General features: G+C 42.4%; 1 protein-coding gene across 5 annotated transcripts in view; it reads right to left on the bottom strand.

The window, feature by feature from the left end:
* Positions 1 to 348: 348 nt before the first annotated feature.
* Positions 349 to 16008, bottom strand: part of Lin54 (lin-54 DREAM MuvB core complex component) — an 83936-nt gene continuing 68276 nt past the window's right edge. For all 5 annotated transcript variants that reach the window (XM_004629182.3, XM_023713030.1, XM_023713029.1 and 2 more), the window contains exons 6-13: positions 12244 to 12317; positions 11891 to 12088; positions 10076 to 10167; positions 9385 to 9456; positions 8591 to 8693; positions 8314 to 8451; positions 4109 to 4311; positions 349 to 1699 (exon numbers count right to left, since the gene is read on the bottom strand). In XM_004629182.3, the coding sequence (XP_004629239.1) occupies positions 1498 to 1699; positions 4109 to 4311; positions 8314 to 8451; positions 8591 to 8693; positions 9385 to 9456; positions 10076 to 10167; positions 11891 to 12088; positions 12244 to 12317 (1082 nt within the window). In that variant the 3' untranslated portion in view covers positions 349 to 1497. The remainder of the gene's footprint in view (positions 1700 to 4108; positions 4312 to 8313; positions 8452 to 8590; positions 8694 to 9384; positions 9457 to 10075; positions 10168 to 11890; positions 12089 to 12243; positions 12318 to 16008) is intronic.

Here is a 16008-nt window from a genome sequence, read left to right as displayed (position 1 = left end):
AACTTGATTAGATATTATTTTATCCTCTTACACTAATTTACATTTATACAAGTTTTAATTAGGCCTAGTAGATTGAGGTGCTAAGAATGCCTGCACTATCTACATTTAGTTACTGCACTATACTTTTATAAACCCAGATTCAAAAGGAGGATACTTTAATGAATAACGGAATCCTCTTTTGGACTACTTAATTTTTATTTCCTATATCTTGCATGTTCATGTGAACATATATACACACTTAATACATACAACTATAAAGTCCTTGTAGGAGATAGAATAATCATATATACTGATAATTACTGAGGATTAAGGTACCTAACAAAATTTCTGAATTCCAACATGGTTTAATTATCTAAAATCAAGAGTCCTACTCCCATAGGCTCCTTAAACTGACAGCTTAATTACTGAGAATGATTAGCCAATTTTACCCAATTACATGAAAGCACACATACCTTCTAGCTGACCAGATCAGTGGCTAAAAACAATGTCATCATAAGCTTCCCTTATAAAAAGAAATTCTATTACAATTTTGAAAGCTTTGCTACTGATACTGAGACTTATTTCAGTAAACCAAGTAAAAGTCAATTATTGGTCTGAAAGTTCTTAGATCGTAAGTTTACAAAGAGAGCTATACAGAGAAAAGTCCTTCCTTAAATTTATCTCTTTCAGCTTCAATAGTCCTTATTTCTCCACCCAAGCTAAATTTTATACTTGATTACATGACGTTCTATAATCTCTCTACAAAATTCTTACTCACATTCACATACCTCTCACCTTGCTAGTAGCCAATAAGCACTTTGACAACTTATTTCCACTGCATACCACCTCCTGAAAGAACATGGTGACTCCCCAGCACTCCTAGCCACTGCTCATTATAGAAACACACTGTACACCTAAAAATTACCTAGTGTCCCTTCATTTGTGTGTGTGTAAAATAACTTTTATTTTAAAATTGTGCCTGGAAATTGCTTCCTCTTTTGATAGTCCAGACTCCAGCCTAAAAAGCTGGTTTTTCTTAAAAAGAGTGCTTTTTAAAACACAAGTGCCATTTGAATATATTCCATAAGAATTTATATAGCCCTTCTACTGGTATACATTCTAGAATGGCTACACAGGACCAATGCTGCTTTGACTTTTTTGACTGAACAAAGCCATACAACACCACACATTATAAATTCCATAATTTATAAAATATTTTTTCTTGATAGAATCAGAAAGAACATCTAATTCTTAAACCAAATCAAAATAAAAAATCTATATAATACAATAAAAATTAAAAAGAAAACTTCAATTTAGAAGGGGTGTAAGCAGAATTAACTAAGATTTAAAATGTATGAATTTCCTCATTTATAATGTCTTCTCTTTCAGTATTATAATTTCAGGTCTCTTAAAACAAGGACTGAGTAAATACAGTAATTGTTAACTTATCATCCAGAAGGTCAGCTGTCTCCACAGCTTGCACTGTCTGCACAGCTCTGTCCACTTTCTATGCACAGCTCAGCAGTTCATGGCGCATGGGTCACTTCGTGCTTTTCCTGCAGAGTTGATGACACTCATCAGACAACGTCCAAACTCCTCCAGTATCATCCGCTCTGCTGCAGCCTTTGACTTCCCCTTCTTGTCCGCTTGCTCTGCCTGGGCAAGCAGGCAGTTACATGTGGCTTCTGCTACTTCCTTGGTGACAAAGGTGAATGGCAACCTGAAATGACGTTTGAAAGAAAGAGAGAAGATGGTGATGTCTGAGTGACAACAGTACTGAGAACCTCACCACAGTCTGCAGCACCTAAACCCTGAGCAACACAAATACACTGAAGAGCTCTGGGGGCCAGGGGTGGTGTGCATACTTATAATCCCAGTGTTCAGGAGGGTGAGGCAGGAGGACCACAGCAAGTTTGAAGCCAGCCTAGACCACACAGCGAGATCCTCCGAAGGGGGGGAAAAAAAAAAAAGAGCTCTGGTTATACTGGGTTTACCATTGGTACATGTGGTGGTGCCCATCTGTAATCTCAGCACTGAGGAAGGTAAAGCAGGGGGATCATGAATTCGAAGCCAACCTGGTCTACATAGTGAGACCCTGTCTTGAAAAACACAAACTAATCAGTCAAATCAATAATCAATCAAGAAAGCCACATACTTCCAAATTTTAAACAATTAAGCAAAAGTTTATTAACATGTTGATATAACTGTATACTGGATATTTTAAAAGTTTTTATTGTATAACTTCATGTTTTCACTTTGTATCATGAGGATTTTCTTTTTCTTTTTTTTGGCCCACTCAGCCTGCCCTGGGGGTGGGACTGGCGGGGCAGGTGGTGCCAGGAATCAAACAATGGTCCCCTGTGCCTGCCTAAGCTTGCCTACACAGGTGCTTTAGACCACTGAGCTATCTCGCCAGCCCAAGAAAATTTTCCAAGTAGAAAAATGTTATGTGTTTTACCCTAGTAATACCTTTAATTTCCAATAAAGATCAGAATCATCTAAAAGATTATTAAAAGGCCAGCAAGGGTTTGCATCCTAACCCTTATTAACCTGTCTGTACATTTCCATTTACTTCCATCAGGAAATGTCTATGTAGTCCAGTTGTAAGAGTTCATTAGAATAGCTGAATTATTTTATACAGAAAGAAAGGCTTTTATTTTCTAAATGGTACTAAGGATTAACCCAAGAGCTGCCACACTGAGCTACATCTCCAGCCTCTTTATTTTTTTCATTTTGAGACAGGGTCTCGCCAAGTCTCTAAATAGGCTGGGCTCTATTTTGTGATCCTCCTGCCTCCGCCTCCTTGAGTGGTGAGATTACAGGAATGTGCTACATTGGCTAAGATCTTTATTTTTTATAAGCACTAGATCTCAATTCAATTTAGGAATACCATTTACAGGGTTTATTCCACTTAATTTCTCAAATTAATCTCTAATAACAATAAAAGACTACAACATTATAATACGAGGGGTGTCCCCAAGGATGGGAAAAGTGCTCCAGGACCATAGAAGAAAAGGTAAGAAAATGCAAAAATAACTGTGTTTGCCAAAAAGGCATAAAAATTTTGGTTTTTATAGGAGTTTCTCAAATTCTATAGGTACTGCATCTTTTTTTCTTTTTTTTTTTTTTTAACATATTCGATACAGGGTCTCACTGTGCAACTTGGACTTGTAGTGACTGTCCTGTTTTCAGCTTCCCCTGCGCTGGGATTACAGTGCCACTAGGTCTGCTCTGGGTGGCCAGTTTAGCATGCCCAGGGGTGGGGCTGGCAAGGCATGTGGTACCAGGGATCAAACCTCAGTCACTGTGCTTACCTAAGCAGCCACTTAGCCCACAAAGCTATCTCACCGGCCCCATACTGCATCTTAAAAAAAATTTTTTTTTGTATATTTATTTATTGGATACACAGTGTTACTATGCAGCTCAGACTCATAGGGATCCTGTCGCAGCCTCCCCAGCCCTAGAATTATAGGCTTATGCCACCACCTGGGGTTCAGGGATGGCCTGGCCTGAGGTACTGGGGATTGAACTCCAGTCCTTGCACATGCCAGGCAGGCACTTATGCCTCTGAGTTATCTCCCAGGCTGGTAATGCATCTTAATAGAGGGAAATCTAATTAAATTAAGCATAGCAAACTGAAGTGTCACTTTGCATTTTAGAATTACAGAATGTATCTAGCAGTGATTTTTCCTTTTATCCTTAATCTCCTTTAAAAGCAACTAAAAAATAGCTCAGTGGATTAAAGCACCTGCAAGCAGCCATAGGGGCTGGGGGCTCTATCCTTGGGCCTGCTGTGCCAGCCCTGCCCCCAGGGCACGTTGAGATGGCAACTGAGACTGGGCTGGTGGCGTGCGCCTGTAATCCCAGCTCTTGGGAGGCTGTAAACAGGTGGATCACTAGGAGTCTGATCTAGTAGTAAGACCCTGTAGACCCTTCCCTAAAATACAAAATAAATAAATTAAATAAATAAATGAAATTTAAAAAATAAACTAAAGATGAAAAGAAGTACAAAATTCAGATTTGTAGAACTCAAAAGTATGAACTTGACTTTACATCTCCCAAAAGAAACCTTACCAAAAAAACAAGCATCTGAGAAACACAGCAAGAATTTTAGAAGCTGCAGACTTACTTCCCTCCCCCGCTACTCAAGGCTGGTGCAGGCCTTGTGAGCAGGTCAGAAATCTGAGAGGATAGCTTGGTCTTGGCTGCCGTCTGCTGCTGCACCCTGACTTCAGCCGCGTCAGCCAAGTGCATCAGAGTCTTTCTTTCTGGGCTTTCTTCAAAATTCTTACAGCCAATACACTTGCAGATTGAGGAACACATTATTTTTGCCTAAAAGATTTACAAAAAGAAAAAGTTTCCAATCAAAGCCTATAAGCAGATGCCACAATCAAATCAACAGACATTACATGACCAATTGGTGTAACTAGGCTAACTCCACATGTACAGCAGACAGGAGAGGCCGAACACTGTGCAGGTCCATTCCTGCCAATTCTGCCCACTGTGAGTATGGACTCGCCCTCACTGTGAATTACACAGCTTCTCCATAAGAAGCATGAATGACACACTAAGGTACTTCAGAGCCCAGCTACTTCAGCTTGCCATTCACATGCCAGTGAAGACAGTTTCACATGAAAGGGATTTCACCCATACTAGAGTAGTGATGACAAGTCTTTTTAGAGTGCTCAGTAACAGCCTGCATGCCACAGGCTCACCATCACTGACACGGCTGCACTGGCTGTCAACCAAGTGTATAGGCTGTCAACCACTGGGTTTCTGTTTCTGGTGAATGCAGAAATCAAAACCAGGAATGTTTTACCACTGAGCTACATTATTAGACCTATTATTTGAGGGACAAGGCCTCCCTAAATTGTGTAGGCTAGCCTCAAACCTGGAAATCAGAGCCACAGCAGCTGGGAGTGCAGGTGTGTGCCTCCGTGCCTGACCAACATGCTGTGCTAACTACACTCTTCTCTCACTGTCTTGCCTTCCAGCTCCAGATCTCTAAGCCCTTCTGGGCCCAGGAACCAGTATATCCTGCCACGTAAGAAAATAAATTCACATGAGACACAGGTCTTATGTCCAGATAACAACTAACTACAGGAGTCTCGCTTTGAGTTTTAGTTTGTTTTACACAATCATGTGTCTGCCTTTCCACATCCTGCTTTCTGCACATACTGAGAATTCATGGGCTCCTCCCTTTCACCTGTGGGGCTGGTATGCATTCTGTTTAATGGCTGGGTGGGATTCCTGGTGTATACAATGTACCACATTTTGGTGGCATTCATTTTTCCACTGATGGATATTCTACTTCCTAGACAACACAAAAAATACATGAAAAGATTTTAGAGGAGGTAAAAATGATGGTGTTATTTTTCTGAGCTAGATTTTTAGAATAGGTTCAATGGTTAAAGGGTATATGTCTTTTAATTTTGAGGGTTGTGGTCAGACTTTTTTTTTTTTGGCTGTAATACTTTACATTTGATCACCAACGTATAAACTAAGACTTTCCTATGTTCCTTATAACAATGTATATAATTCTTTTTTTTTGCGGAACTGGGAATTGAACTCGGGCCCTTGCGCTTGGCAGGGAAGCGCTTATTCCACTGAGCCATCTCCCCGGCCCCAATATAACTCTAGTATTTGCCAGTCTCACTGAAGTCAGCATTGTTCTTTACATTTCCCTGGCTCTTACAGAATTCTTCCCGCGTAAGTTTGTTTGTTTGTTTATTTTGAGGTACTGGGGATTAAACTGAGGACCTTGAACTTGCTTGGCAAATGCTTATTCTACTGAGCTATCTCCCCAATCTCAAGTAAGTTTAAATAAAATTATTGTCTTGTCTCTATAGCACCTAGCAGGATAAACTGACCCTATTATGAATAAATTTCTCTGCTCCTTTGTGTTCTCATAGGCTCAGTTTATATTTGTGTTGGTGTGTAGGAGAGTACTGGGGAAGAATTCCAGGTACTCTATCACTGGGCTCTATCTCTTGCCCTATTTGTGTGTGTGTGTGTGTGTGTGTGTGTGTGTGTGTGTGTGTGTGTATTTGATAGGTTGTTGCTGTGTAGTACACGCTGGCCTTGAGCTCTCACTTAGTAGCCCAAGCTGGTCTCAAATTCACAATGATCCTCCTACCTCAGCCTCCAAGAGTGCTGGAATTACAGGTGAGCACCACCACACCCAGCTGTCTGTCTCACCAAAGTGATCTTCTTGCTCAAGCCCTCTGTGCTGGGATTACACACATACACCACTACCACACCCAGCTATCCTGCTTCTTTTTTGCAATGCAAAGATGAACTTCATTTATATCAGAAGATTAATGGATGTACATCTGAATTAATTGGGTTACTGTCAGCCTGTGTGAGAATCCAACCAAGTGACATTTACTAAGCCTCTGAAGATACAGAGAGAAAAATCTCTGGCCTTGACATGGTGGCAATTTGGATTGTTCTTTGTTTTTGTGGTGCTGGGAATCAAGCCCAGGGCCTTGTACATACTAGGCCAGATGCTTTTCTACTGATCTCCATCCCCAGCCCTGGACTGTATTTTAGGCAACACAGAAAAGACACTAATGAATACTAACAAGGAGCTCAGGGATAGAAATGGCAACAACAGGGCACCCAGTCTGTTCCACTGATTCATTTTCTCAGGGAGTCCAAGACACAGCTATTTAAGTAAGGTGGGAAGTCCTCATTCACCCACTAAGCTGCAAGCATGAGAAAGAGTCATAAATGTACTGCTCATAAGCAAACGAACCCAACTGAGAAGCCAGCTCCATAAAGTCGAGGTAACAGGATATGTGACAGACAACATGGCAAATGCATGGTGATCCAAATGGCCACTGCTGTTTACAGTTTAGTATGTCCCATGCTTTTCTGTTATGTAACGTTTGGAATGACAATATAGTTGTTAGGCATTGATTACAGAAAAGATCTGTTCTATGACCTTTTCTATGTCTATTTATCCATAATGTTATTTATCCACATGTTAACCAGTCCATGAAGTGATTAATTCAGGTATGCCTGAGGTTTCATAGGCCCAGTTTATATGAACTATACATAAAAGGGCTTGGCTTTTATCACTCAGGTTTATAGCAATTTATACCTTTTAGCTCATTAGGGACTTGGTTTGACAGCTTTCCCACCCCCAAACCCAAATTGCTTGTTAACGTTTACAAATTCATGACAGATTTTGTATGATGTGGTTTAAGCACAAGCTTATTTTGATCAAGTATTCAAATAGAAGAAATAGTCAAAAATATTCCAGGAATGAATAAAAATCCAGTTGGACTCAGAGATGTTACTTTTAACAGTAGAACAGGATGCCTCTGTACTGTCCTGCTTTATCTTTTATTTGGTAAATTCGGGCAGGATGTTAGACATCATCTTTTTATAACACATCTGTATGAGCATCGGACTTCAGGACACACCTGACTGAGGGACAGGTGATCACAGGTGACCTTATTGTACCAAGAGCTGGCTATGCCTCCTGCCAGAGCTGAAAGAGGGCCTCCACTGAGAATGACCTCTGAGAGGATGAAAAGCTGGGTGAGGAGGCCAGCTGGTGAGGCTTCCCTGGTGCTGGGAAGCCAAAGATGGGCAGCCAGACTGGTACATGCTTTAATGATAAAAACACAAGGCTGTGTTTTGTCTGAAGTGAGGGGGCAACTACTTCCTCCAGGGCAAGTTGGTTGGCCCTGAAATAAAAAGCCTGTGTGTGACATTGACACAGCAAGAATGAATGTGGTTGCTTCACAGAGACTAGGAATTCACCCAGCAATATTCCACATCCTCCTGTCCAGCTGCGATGCTCATGAGGCAAATTCTGTAAGAGAATTTCCTGTCCACAGAGTGCTGCTCTTCAAGAGCAAGCTGCTAGTGTTTGGGTCAGGACATCCCCTTGTCTCCAGGCTGCCTCGGGAGTGCAGGCTGTTGCTGCATGTATTTCAGAAAAGCCAGTGGAGAGCAGCATGTAGCAATATTGTTTGCCAACCACTATGTGTGTGTGCTTTTTTTTTTTGGTACTGGAAACTGAACTTGAACTTAGGACTTTGTACTTACCAGGCAGGCACTTCTGCTGCTGAGCTATATCCCCAGTCCAACTGTTACTTTTACTGAAACTCTTACATGCAGGTATTGTGTGTGGTGTGCACACCTTCAGTCATGACATGGCAAGCCAGCAGTGAAACTAGCTGTACCAGCACCAGGCTCGCTGCCCTGGCGCCCTGCTTCCTCCGGGGCCCTGAAAGCAGCTGCATGACTCCCACCTGGTATGTAACCCTGTGCAGTGGGTTTTCTGAAGGCAGTCAGGAGATGTTCCCTGCTGTGGCTCACCTCGTAGCACTCGCAGTAGTTCTTGAGACATCCTGAGCGCTTGCAGTTGCAGCCCTTGCTGTGCCGCCGGTCTGACTCTCCCTCCTTGCCCTTCCCAATCTTCGGCTTGAAGGCTTCTGGATTTCTGTCTAGGCAGGCCTGCCAAACAGACCAAAGTCACAGCAAGTTATGCATACACACTGCACAGGTCATTAGACTTTCATTTATAAGACAACTGGGCTTTTAAAAGTAAAACCAAGAGAAGCTAGATTTTTGTCATATAAATAAAAATAATCACCTTTATTGCTTTTTGCCTTTCATTTTCATGTTCCAAATTGTTATAACAATTAGTGCAATTGCAGTTGTTGCAAAATTCACCATTTGCAAAGCAATCACAATATCTGGAAGGTAATAAATCAGTCTAAGATTAAAAATGACCACGAAATAAAGCCAGTAATTACCCACTTATATATGCACTTACATAACACATGTGGTAAAACATCTCAGAAACAAATGTACCCAGCACCACCGAGTAGCTGAACTAACGAAACAGACTGTCTGGCTCAACATTTAAGTCACCAATTCCTAGAATTTGGGCCTAGAAACTTATTTTACATAAAAACAACTGTCAGCAGTAGAGGGATAGGATTTTATGTGCCCTCATGGGAGTTATTTCAAAATTCTAAAACAGAAAAAAAAAAAAAGCCCACCCCTTAAGAAGCTAGAAGCTAGAGCAGCGCTGCTACCACTTCTGAGCCTCTCCAATGCAGTCCTGCCCTCGAAGTAGCTCATCTTCTAGCTGAGCACTGCAGTCCAAACCCGAGAACTGTGAGTGCTTGTCACTAAGGACACGAACTGTGCCTGCCTCGTGTTGCATGTCCCTAGCCGATGGCTCGGGCATCATGAAGATGTCCAGATCATTTCCTCTCACCCCTGAAAACATGCTTCTACACTGTTGTATAGGTACATATATGTCACTATATGTTTATTTAAATTACTTAGACTTATGAAATTGGTCTATTAAGAATTTAAATTAGCTCTATTTATTAAGAGCATCTCTAGTTATATGAAGAAATTAGAAAACACACTTACAATTTCAAACACAGAGATTTTGTACAATTACATGGCTTTCTGGGCCGACTGGCCGACTCCGATGGGATTATCCTATACAAACACAAAAAATAAATATTTTAATGCATTAAACATAACTATTTATACACATAACAGTTCCTAACCTATAATATTCTTCTGAAACAAAGCTTGAACAAATGTATCAATCTCTAATAAAAGTCTGCTATGTTGTTCCATGTAAATAAGTATTTTAAAGTTATCAATAGCCATGCAGAATTCTCCTCAAATACATTCTCCTTCTGAGAAGACAAAAGGTGGAAACAGCTCAAAATTTTGGGGTGCAACTACACAAGACAGTACGGAGAAGGGGATGGGAGAACCAGGTTTCAAACAGGGACAGGTTCCCTGGCACTGTTTTCAGTCAGACACAGAAGCAGAACCAAGACATGAACCAACAGGAACACAAATTGGAAACACTCAGAATTAGAGAGAGAATAAATGTGGCAAAGTTGGCAAATCCAAGTAAAGGGTATCTGGGAGTTCTTTGTCTCAGTAACTTGTCTGTTGGAAGTATTTCAAATAAAATGTACTTTTGGACTGTTCATACGGTTTTATGGGGAAAAATTCAAATATGATGTGTTTTAGAATAAACATACTTAATGTTGCACTCGGTCAATTTGACAACCTCATACACAGGATCTCAAGCACTTACCCATTGAACGGAAGCCTTGCCTGGGTCTGGATCCCGGATGTCCCAGTGAAGGTAGAGTTGCTAGCTATGGACACGTATGAAGACTGTTGTAGCTGTGTTTAAAGAAGGCAAGTTAAGATCAAATCTGAAAAACGGACAATACTTTCAGGTGCAATGACAATGAGAAGCACAAATTCATCTACCAAAGTAGAAAATGATATAATGAAAAATTCCTACAAACACCTACTTCCTGCAACTATTTAATTTTACTACAACACCTACTCCTGCAACTACATAGCTCAGACTGGCCTCTAACTCAAGATAGCACCTCCTGCTTCAGCCTGCTCAGTGCTGAAATTACAGGTATGCACCACACCATGCTTAGCTTCACAGAGCTCTTTTTAATACTAGAAGTAAAATAACAAAAACATTTTAGCATACTAATACAAAATACTATAAATATAAAAAAATTATTTCATAGGAGTATGTTAGAAGTATCAAAAATTTAAAAAAAGATTTATTGGAAATTCTAGATGGGTACCTTAAAAGTATTGAAATAACCTTTTTTGGTTGGAAAATGTGTTTTACTTGCAAATAAAACACATCCTATATTGATTATTAATCACATTACAAATCATAAATAATGAAGTTACATGCATCACTGAACTTGCAGTTTATAGGGTTTTTCTTTCTTCCATTCTCTTCCTCCCTCCCTCCCCCACTCCAACCTCCCTTCCTTGTGGTGCTGGGGGTAAGCAGGAGCTTGCACGTGCTAGGTGAATATTCTAGACCAGCTCAGTTGCACTCCCAGCACATAGAAAAGGCTACGTAAAGAATACTGACTGGCTGTGGTGGCCCCAGCAGCCTGGGAGGCTACAATAGAAGAATCACAAGTTTGAGCTCAATCCAGGCAAATTAGCAAGATTGTCTCAAAAACAACAAAGGAACCAATGAACAAAAAAGTCTGGGGCTGTACATTCATACAGAGGCCACAGTACAACTCCCAGGACCACAAGGGCAGGTGAGGGTGGAGATGGGGACTTGAAAGAACATTTGTTGGGTATAGTGGCATATGCCAGTAATCCTAACGTTTTGGGAGGCTGAATCAGGAGGATCACAAGTTCAGTTCCTGTCTGGGCAGCTTAATGAGATACTGTCTCAAAATATAAAAGGAGCTGGATATGTAACTCAATGGTATAGCCCCTGGGTTTGATCCCCAGTGCCAATAAAGCAAAACAAAACAAAGCAAAGCAAAATAAAATGAACCTGAATGCAAGCCTGCATACATTTTCCTGAAGTACACGTACTGGTTCTATTTCTCTCTGACAATGGGAGCCAACAGCTTCAATACTTTAGAACACTTTGATCCTTGCATGACAAAGAAACCCTCCACCTGCTTCCTGTGGCACCCCACGCCTGACCAACCAGCTGATGCGTGATTCAGTTCTAGCAAGGACAGTTCCATGACAGCAGCTCAACCCCTATGGCCAGTCACTTGGAGACACCTCCCATTGTTTACTTTCCAGATACAAAGCAGTGATCCCTGTGTGTGTGGAAGAGCTTGGCAAAGGTACAGTCTCTATGCACACTGCAAGTCCTCCATCTCCAGTCCTGCTCACTAGCCTCATACTGTTTCAAACTGCCTTTTAAATCTGACTTGTGTCATATATTTCTAAATGCTGCAAACATACAGAAATAAACTCTAGTGTTTCAGATAACATTTCAAGATTTAAAAAAAAAATGTTAATCCTCAGTTCAGTGCTTCTGAACAGTTTCATAATGTGGTGTCCCTACACATTCTAGACCCAATCTCACTTCTGCAACACTAAGACGTACCTGAGTGACATACTGTGCTGGAAGAACTGCATAGCCCACATTCCCTGTCCCTGGGGCGGGGGCCAGGACAGTTCCAGGGGGCAGGCTAGTGAGGTTGGGCTGGATCTGGGGCAGTGGTGTGGCAGGCATGATGAGTCGCTGCTGGGGTTGGCTGCTGGTTACAATCTGTGATGCTGGATTGATTGGTTTTGGAACAACCTAAAAAAAAGAAATTTTGTGCTCAATGGATACAAAAGTAAAATTTTATAGCGGGCCAATTCAGTTTCACTCTCTTGCACCTAAATCTCAACTCTGAACTGGAAGAGTAAATTGTCACTTGGAAGAAACTGAGAAAGAAGTCATGGGATACTCACTTGTTTGACAGCCTGAGCTGGGACGAAGGGGACTGACATCCGCACTGGGGTTGCATTGACAACCACTGGCTTCGCTTTTAAAAGAAAAAAAACAACAACATGAACAACTTATAGAAAACAGTACTCAAGTACCCTTAGACTCCTTAGATCCCTCAAGGTACCCTGGGGAAGGAGAATAAGGAACTCCATCTGTTATCTGCTTTGTGTCATCTTTAACCAGAGAGTCAGAGAGCTCCCATCCAGAGCTGCCCAGCCCATCTACCACAGAATTTGCATCTAAGCAGCCACAGTCAATCTACTTATTAGGCATGTCTGCAGACTCAAGAGGCTCCCTCCACTAAACTACTTCAGTCTGTTTCTCTCTCTCTCTCTCTCTCTCTCTCTCTCTCTCTCACAACCTTTTCAGACAGGGTCTTGCTATGTAGTTCAGGCTGGCCTTGAACTCACATTGTAGCTCAGGCTGGTCTCGCAATCACACTGATCCTCATGCCTCAGCCTCTGAGTGCTAGGATTACAGGCATGTGCCACCATATCTGGATAACATGATAATCTTTGTATGACTAAAAAATGTGAAGATTTTTTTCCTAGAAGTTTTTTTTTTTTTTTTGTTTGTTTTTTTTTTTTTTTTTTACAGCGAGAGTATTTATCTTAAACTGAAAAAACAAATAAGCTTAGAGATCACAGTGATTCCTGGGGTGCACCACCATGCCCAACAATTACATTACTATTTCTAATTGCTGTGTTTCTATCCAAAGCAGAGAAAATATCATTCTTGCATAATTCACTATCTACTGAATAAATACTAAAGACAGCATGGCAAAATGACTGAAAATACAGCCTCTGAGTGCTGGCATTACAGGCTTGACAGAAGATTACAGAAATACAGGCATGCCCCTGGCTTGACAGATTACAGAAATCGTGAGGTTTCATAGGACAGAAAATTGGGGCTGAGGAGATAGCTCAGTGGCGTAAGTGCCTGCCTGGTGATCTCAAGGTCCAGAGTTTAAGCCTTGGTACTGGGGGTTGGGGGGAGGACAGAAAATATGTGTCTTATTGGCAGAGATTAGGGATACGGAAACCTTTCTTCTACCTGGGGCCAATGATACACCCCTGTAATACTAGTACTCTAGGAGGCTGAGGCAGAAGAATCAGAGATTTGAGCCTGGCCTAGGCAACATAGTGAGACCTTGTCTCAATAACAAGGAGGATATAACTCATTGCAAAGGCCCAATACAAAGAGGAAAAAAAAAAAGATCCTGGACAGAGTGTGTGGAGAAGATAAGACAGAGGCCCCAATCAGTGGCAGATGGCAGAGGGGACAATCCAGCAACAGAGGGAATGGAGGGGTAGCAGAAGGAGGACAGGAGACCTGAGGAGACAAAAGAATACGTGTTCCACCACAGGAGTGGGGCTGCAGTGCAGGGAACAGGCAGGGCACAGGCAGGGGCTACTGCAGCACTCTCAGGGGCCAGGAAAGTGATGGAAGGGAGAACTACAGACTCAAGGATAAGCTGACATGAGGAAGGACAAACCTGCCTTGGGGAGCTAACAGGTGACTTGCCAAAGATTATAGTGCTGGGACCACAAGATGGGGCCAGACCAGGGAATTGAGGCTCTTAGGGCTACCTCCTGTTGCCCCACATGAGAAGGGCAAGAGTGGATGGGCACCTCTCCAGGCCTCGAGAGGGGTAGAGGCAAGGGCACAAGCCACTTTTCCATTCATGGAAGAAATGTACTTCTTCAGATGGAAGGGCTATCAGGACAGAAGTTTTCCTGTTTGTACTTTTGCTGAAGACAGGAGAGTTGACAGTTGAGGACAAAGGAACTCAGAGTCCTGGAAGAAAGATGGTGAGACAGGTTTCTGGTCTGCAAGTGTAGGCTACGGGACCAAGTGCAAACTAGGAAGCTCTAACTGGTAGGAGTGGGGACCGCTGCACAGCTCTGGTCATTTGTGGAAATCCTGTACACTGTACACTCTCTACAAGGGTGAATTTTGAGTCAGCACTACGGCGCTTGTCTGTAATCCCAGTCTTCTGACAGGAAGTCTGTAAGTTCAAGGTCAGCCTAGGCAACTCAGTGAGACCCTGTCTCAAAATAAAAATAAAAGGCTGAATTTTATGGTGCATGTATTAATTGTGCCTCACTAAGGCTGTGACACAGAAGCAATGTATGACTGTGAAGTAATGGACACTGACAAAACCAGGCACAGTGGAGTTCAAGATCAGTGTAGGCAACATGGGAAGACATTATCTCAAGATGTGTGTGTGTGTGTGTGTGACAGAGAGAGAGAGAGAGAGAGAGAGAGAGAGAGAGAGGAGCAGTGACATCTGACCTCCATCTGAGGTTGCTCCAACCTGGCTTGGTTCTCCTCAGTGAAACGAAAGCATTAGTGAGGTTATACTAACTGCAGCAGAGTGTCTTGGCCATACCAGGAGGGATGTTGAGCCAGGCACATGTCTGGGACACAAGTGGCACCACCCACCTGCTCCAGAGCACAGGTCCTTACACAAGAACAAGATCCAGAAGAGAAGACTCATTTCCTGTCTGTCCCTTAAGTGTGGGTGGGCTGCACCCACTGGCCCCTTGTGTCCAACTCTCAGGCAGAGATACAGAAGCTAAGGGCACCTGAGTCTCCCAAGGAATGAGGACAACTGGATGGTCAGACACTGCACCCTGATGTCCCAGGGAAAGAAGGAAACAAAATGAAGCCAACAGCCCATGTTTCTCATCCTTCTCACTTTGGGGCTTGCTATTAATGACTACTGCAGTTTTCATAAAAGCAGGAATTATCTTCCACTGTTCAGTTTTCACAGGAATGCTGAACAATTCTTTACAGTAGCATCCTTCCAAACTTCAGAAACCATGACGCTAAGTGTCTGAGGCTTTCCAGCTTCCCAGACACATTTGCCCTCATCAGGGGGCACAGACCCTGCAGAGGACGCCAGCCAGGCACACCAGGCCCGGGACCTTGAGACACATGCAGCAGGGGGACAAGTGTTCCTCTCGCACTTAGTAAATCCTTCTCAGGAAATCAGGACTTACAGGAAGGCACACTAATATTCTTGATGAACTAGAACAACTGATTAGGATACCCCTAGTAAAAATTATAAATTGATTTCATTAATTAGTAACATGTAGCAAATATACATATTCAGATCTTTTCTGGGACAGGAATGAAAAAGAGATACATTTGGATGAATAAAGGGCAATGCATGGCAGGATGTGTGCTGGGCTAGAGAATACAGAGGGAGAGTTGAAGGACGTGGTGGGATAGAGAACAGAGATGGTGGAACGCAAGCAAAGGAAGCAGTCAGTTGAGCATGGTGGTGCACACCTGTAACCCTAGCATTGACAGAGGCTGAGGCAGGAGGATTGTGAGTTCAAGTCCAGCCGGTCAACACCTTGTCTTAGCAACACCTTGTCTAAAAATAAAAAATATAAAGGGGTAGAACAGCCCTTGAATTTTATCTCTGGTACAGGGACAGGAGGGGGAAGGGATGGGGGAAAAGAAAGAGATGGGGAAAGGAAGAAGCTCAAGCAAAAAGCTTGGGAAACAGAAGCATGGCAAGAAGAGAAAAAAAGTAGAAACATAACAAGACAGAAAGATGGAAAAGGCAGCACCAGAGCAGACAGTGGAAGCCTAAGTGTGCTACCCATTTTTGCACTTGGCAGGGTCTCCAACTCCCATCTGTATGAGAGCTTGTTCATGCTAACGACAAAACAGGGTGAGCCATGCCCTGGGAAAATGGATTCCCCACCTGGTGC

Source organism: Octodon degus, unplaced genomic scaffold (genome assembly GCF_000260255.1).
Source record: "Octodon degus isolate 3935 unplaced genomic scaffold, OctDeg1.0 scaffold00028, whole genome shotgun sequence".
Lineage (NCBI taxonomy): Eukaryota > Metazoa > Chordata > Mammalia > Rodentia > Octodontidae > Octodon > Octodon degus.
The sequence above is the reverse complement of the archived record's forward strand: the minus strand, read 5'-3'. Positions and strand labels throughout refer to the sequence as shown.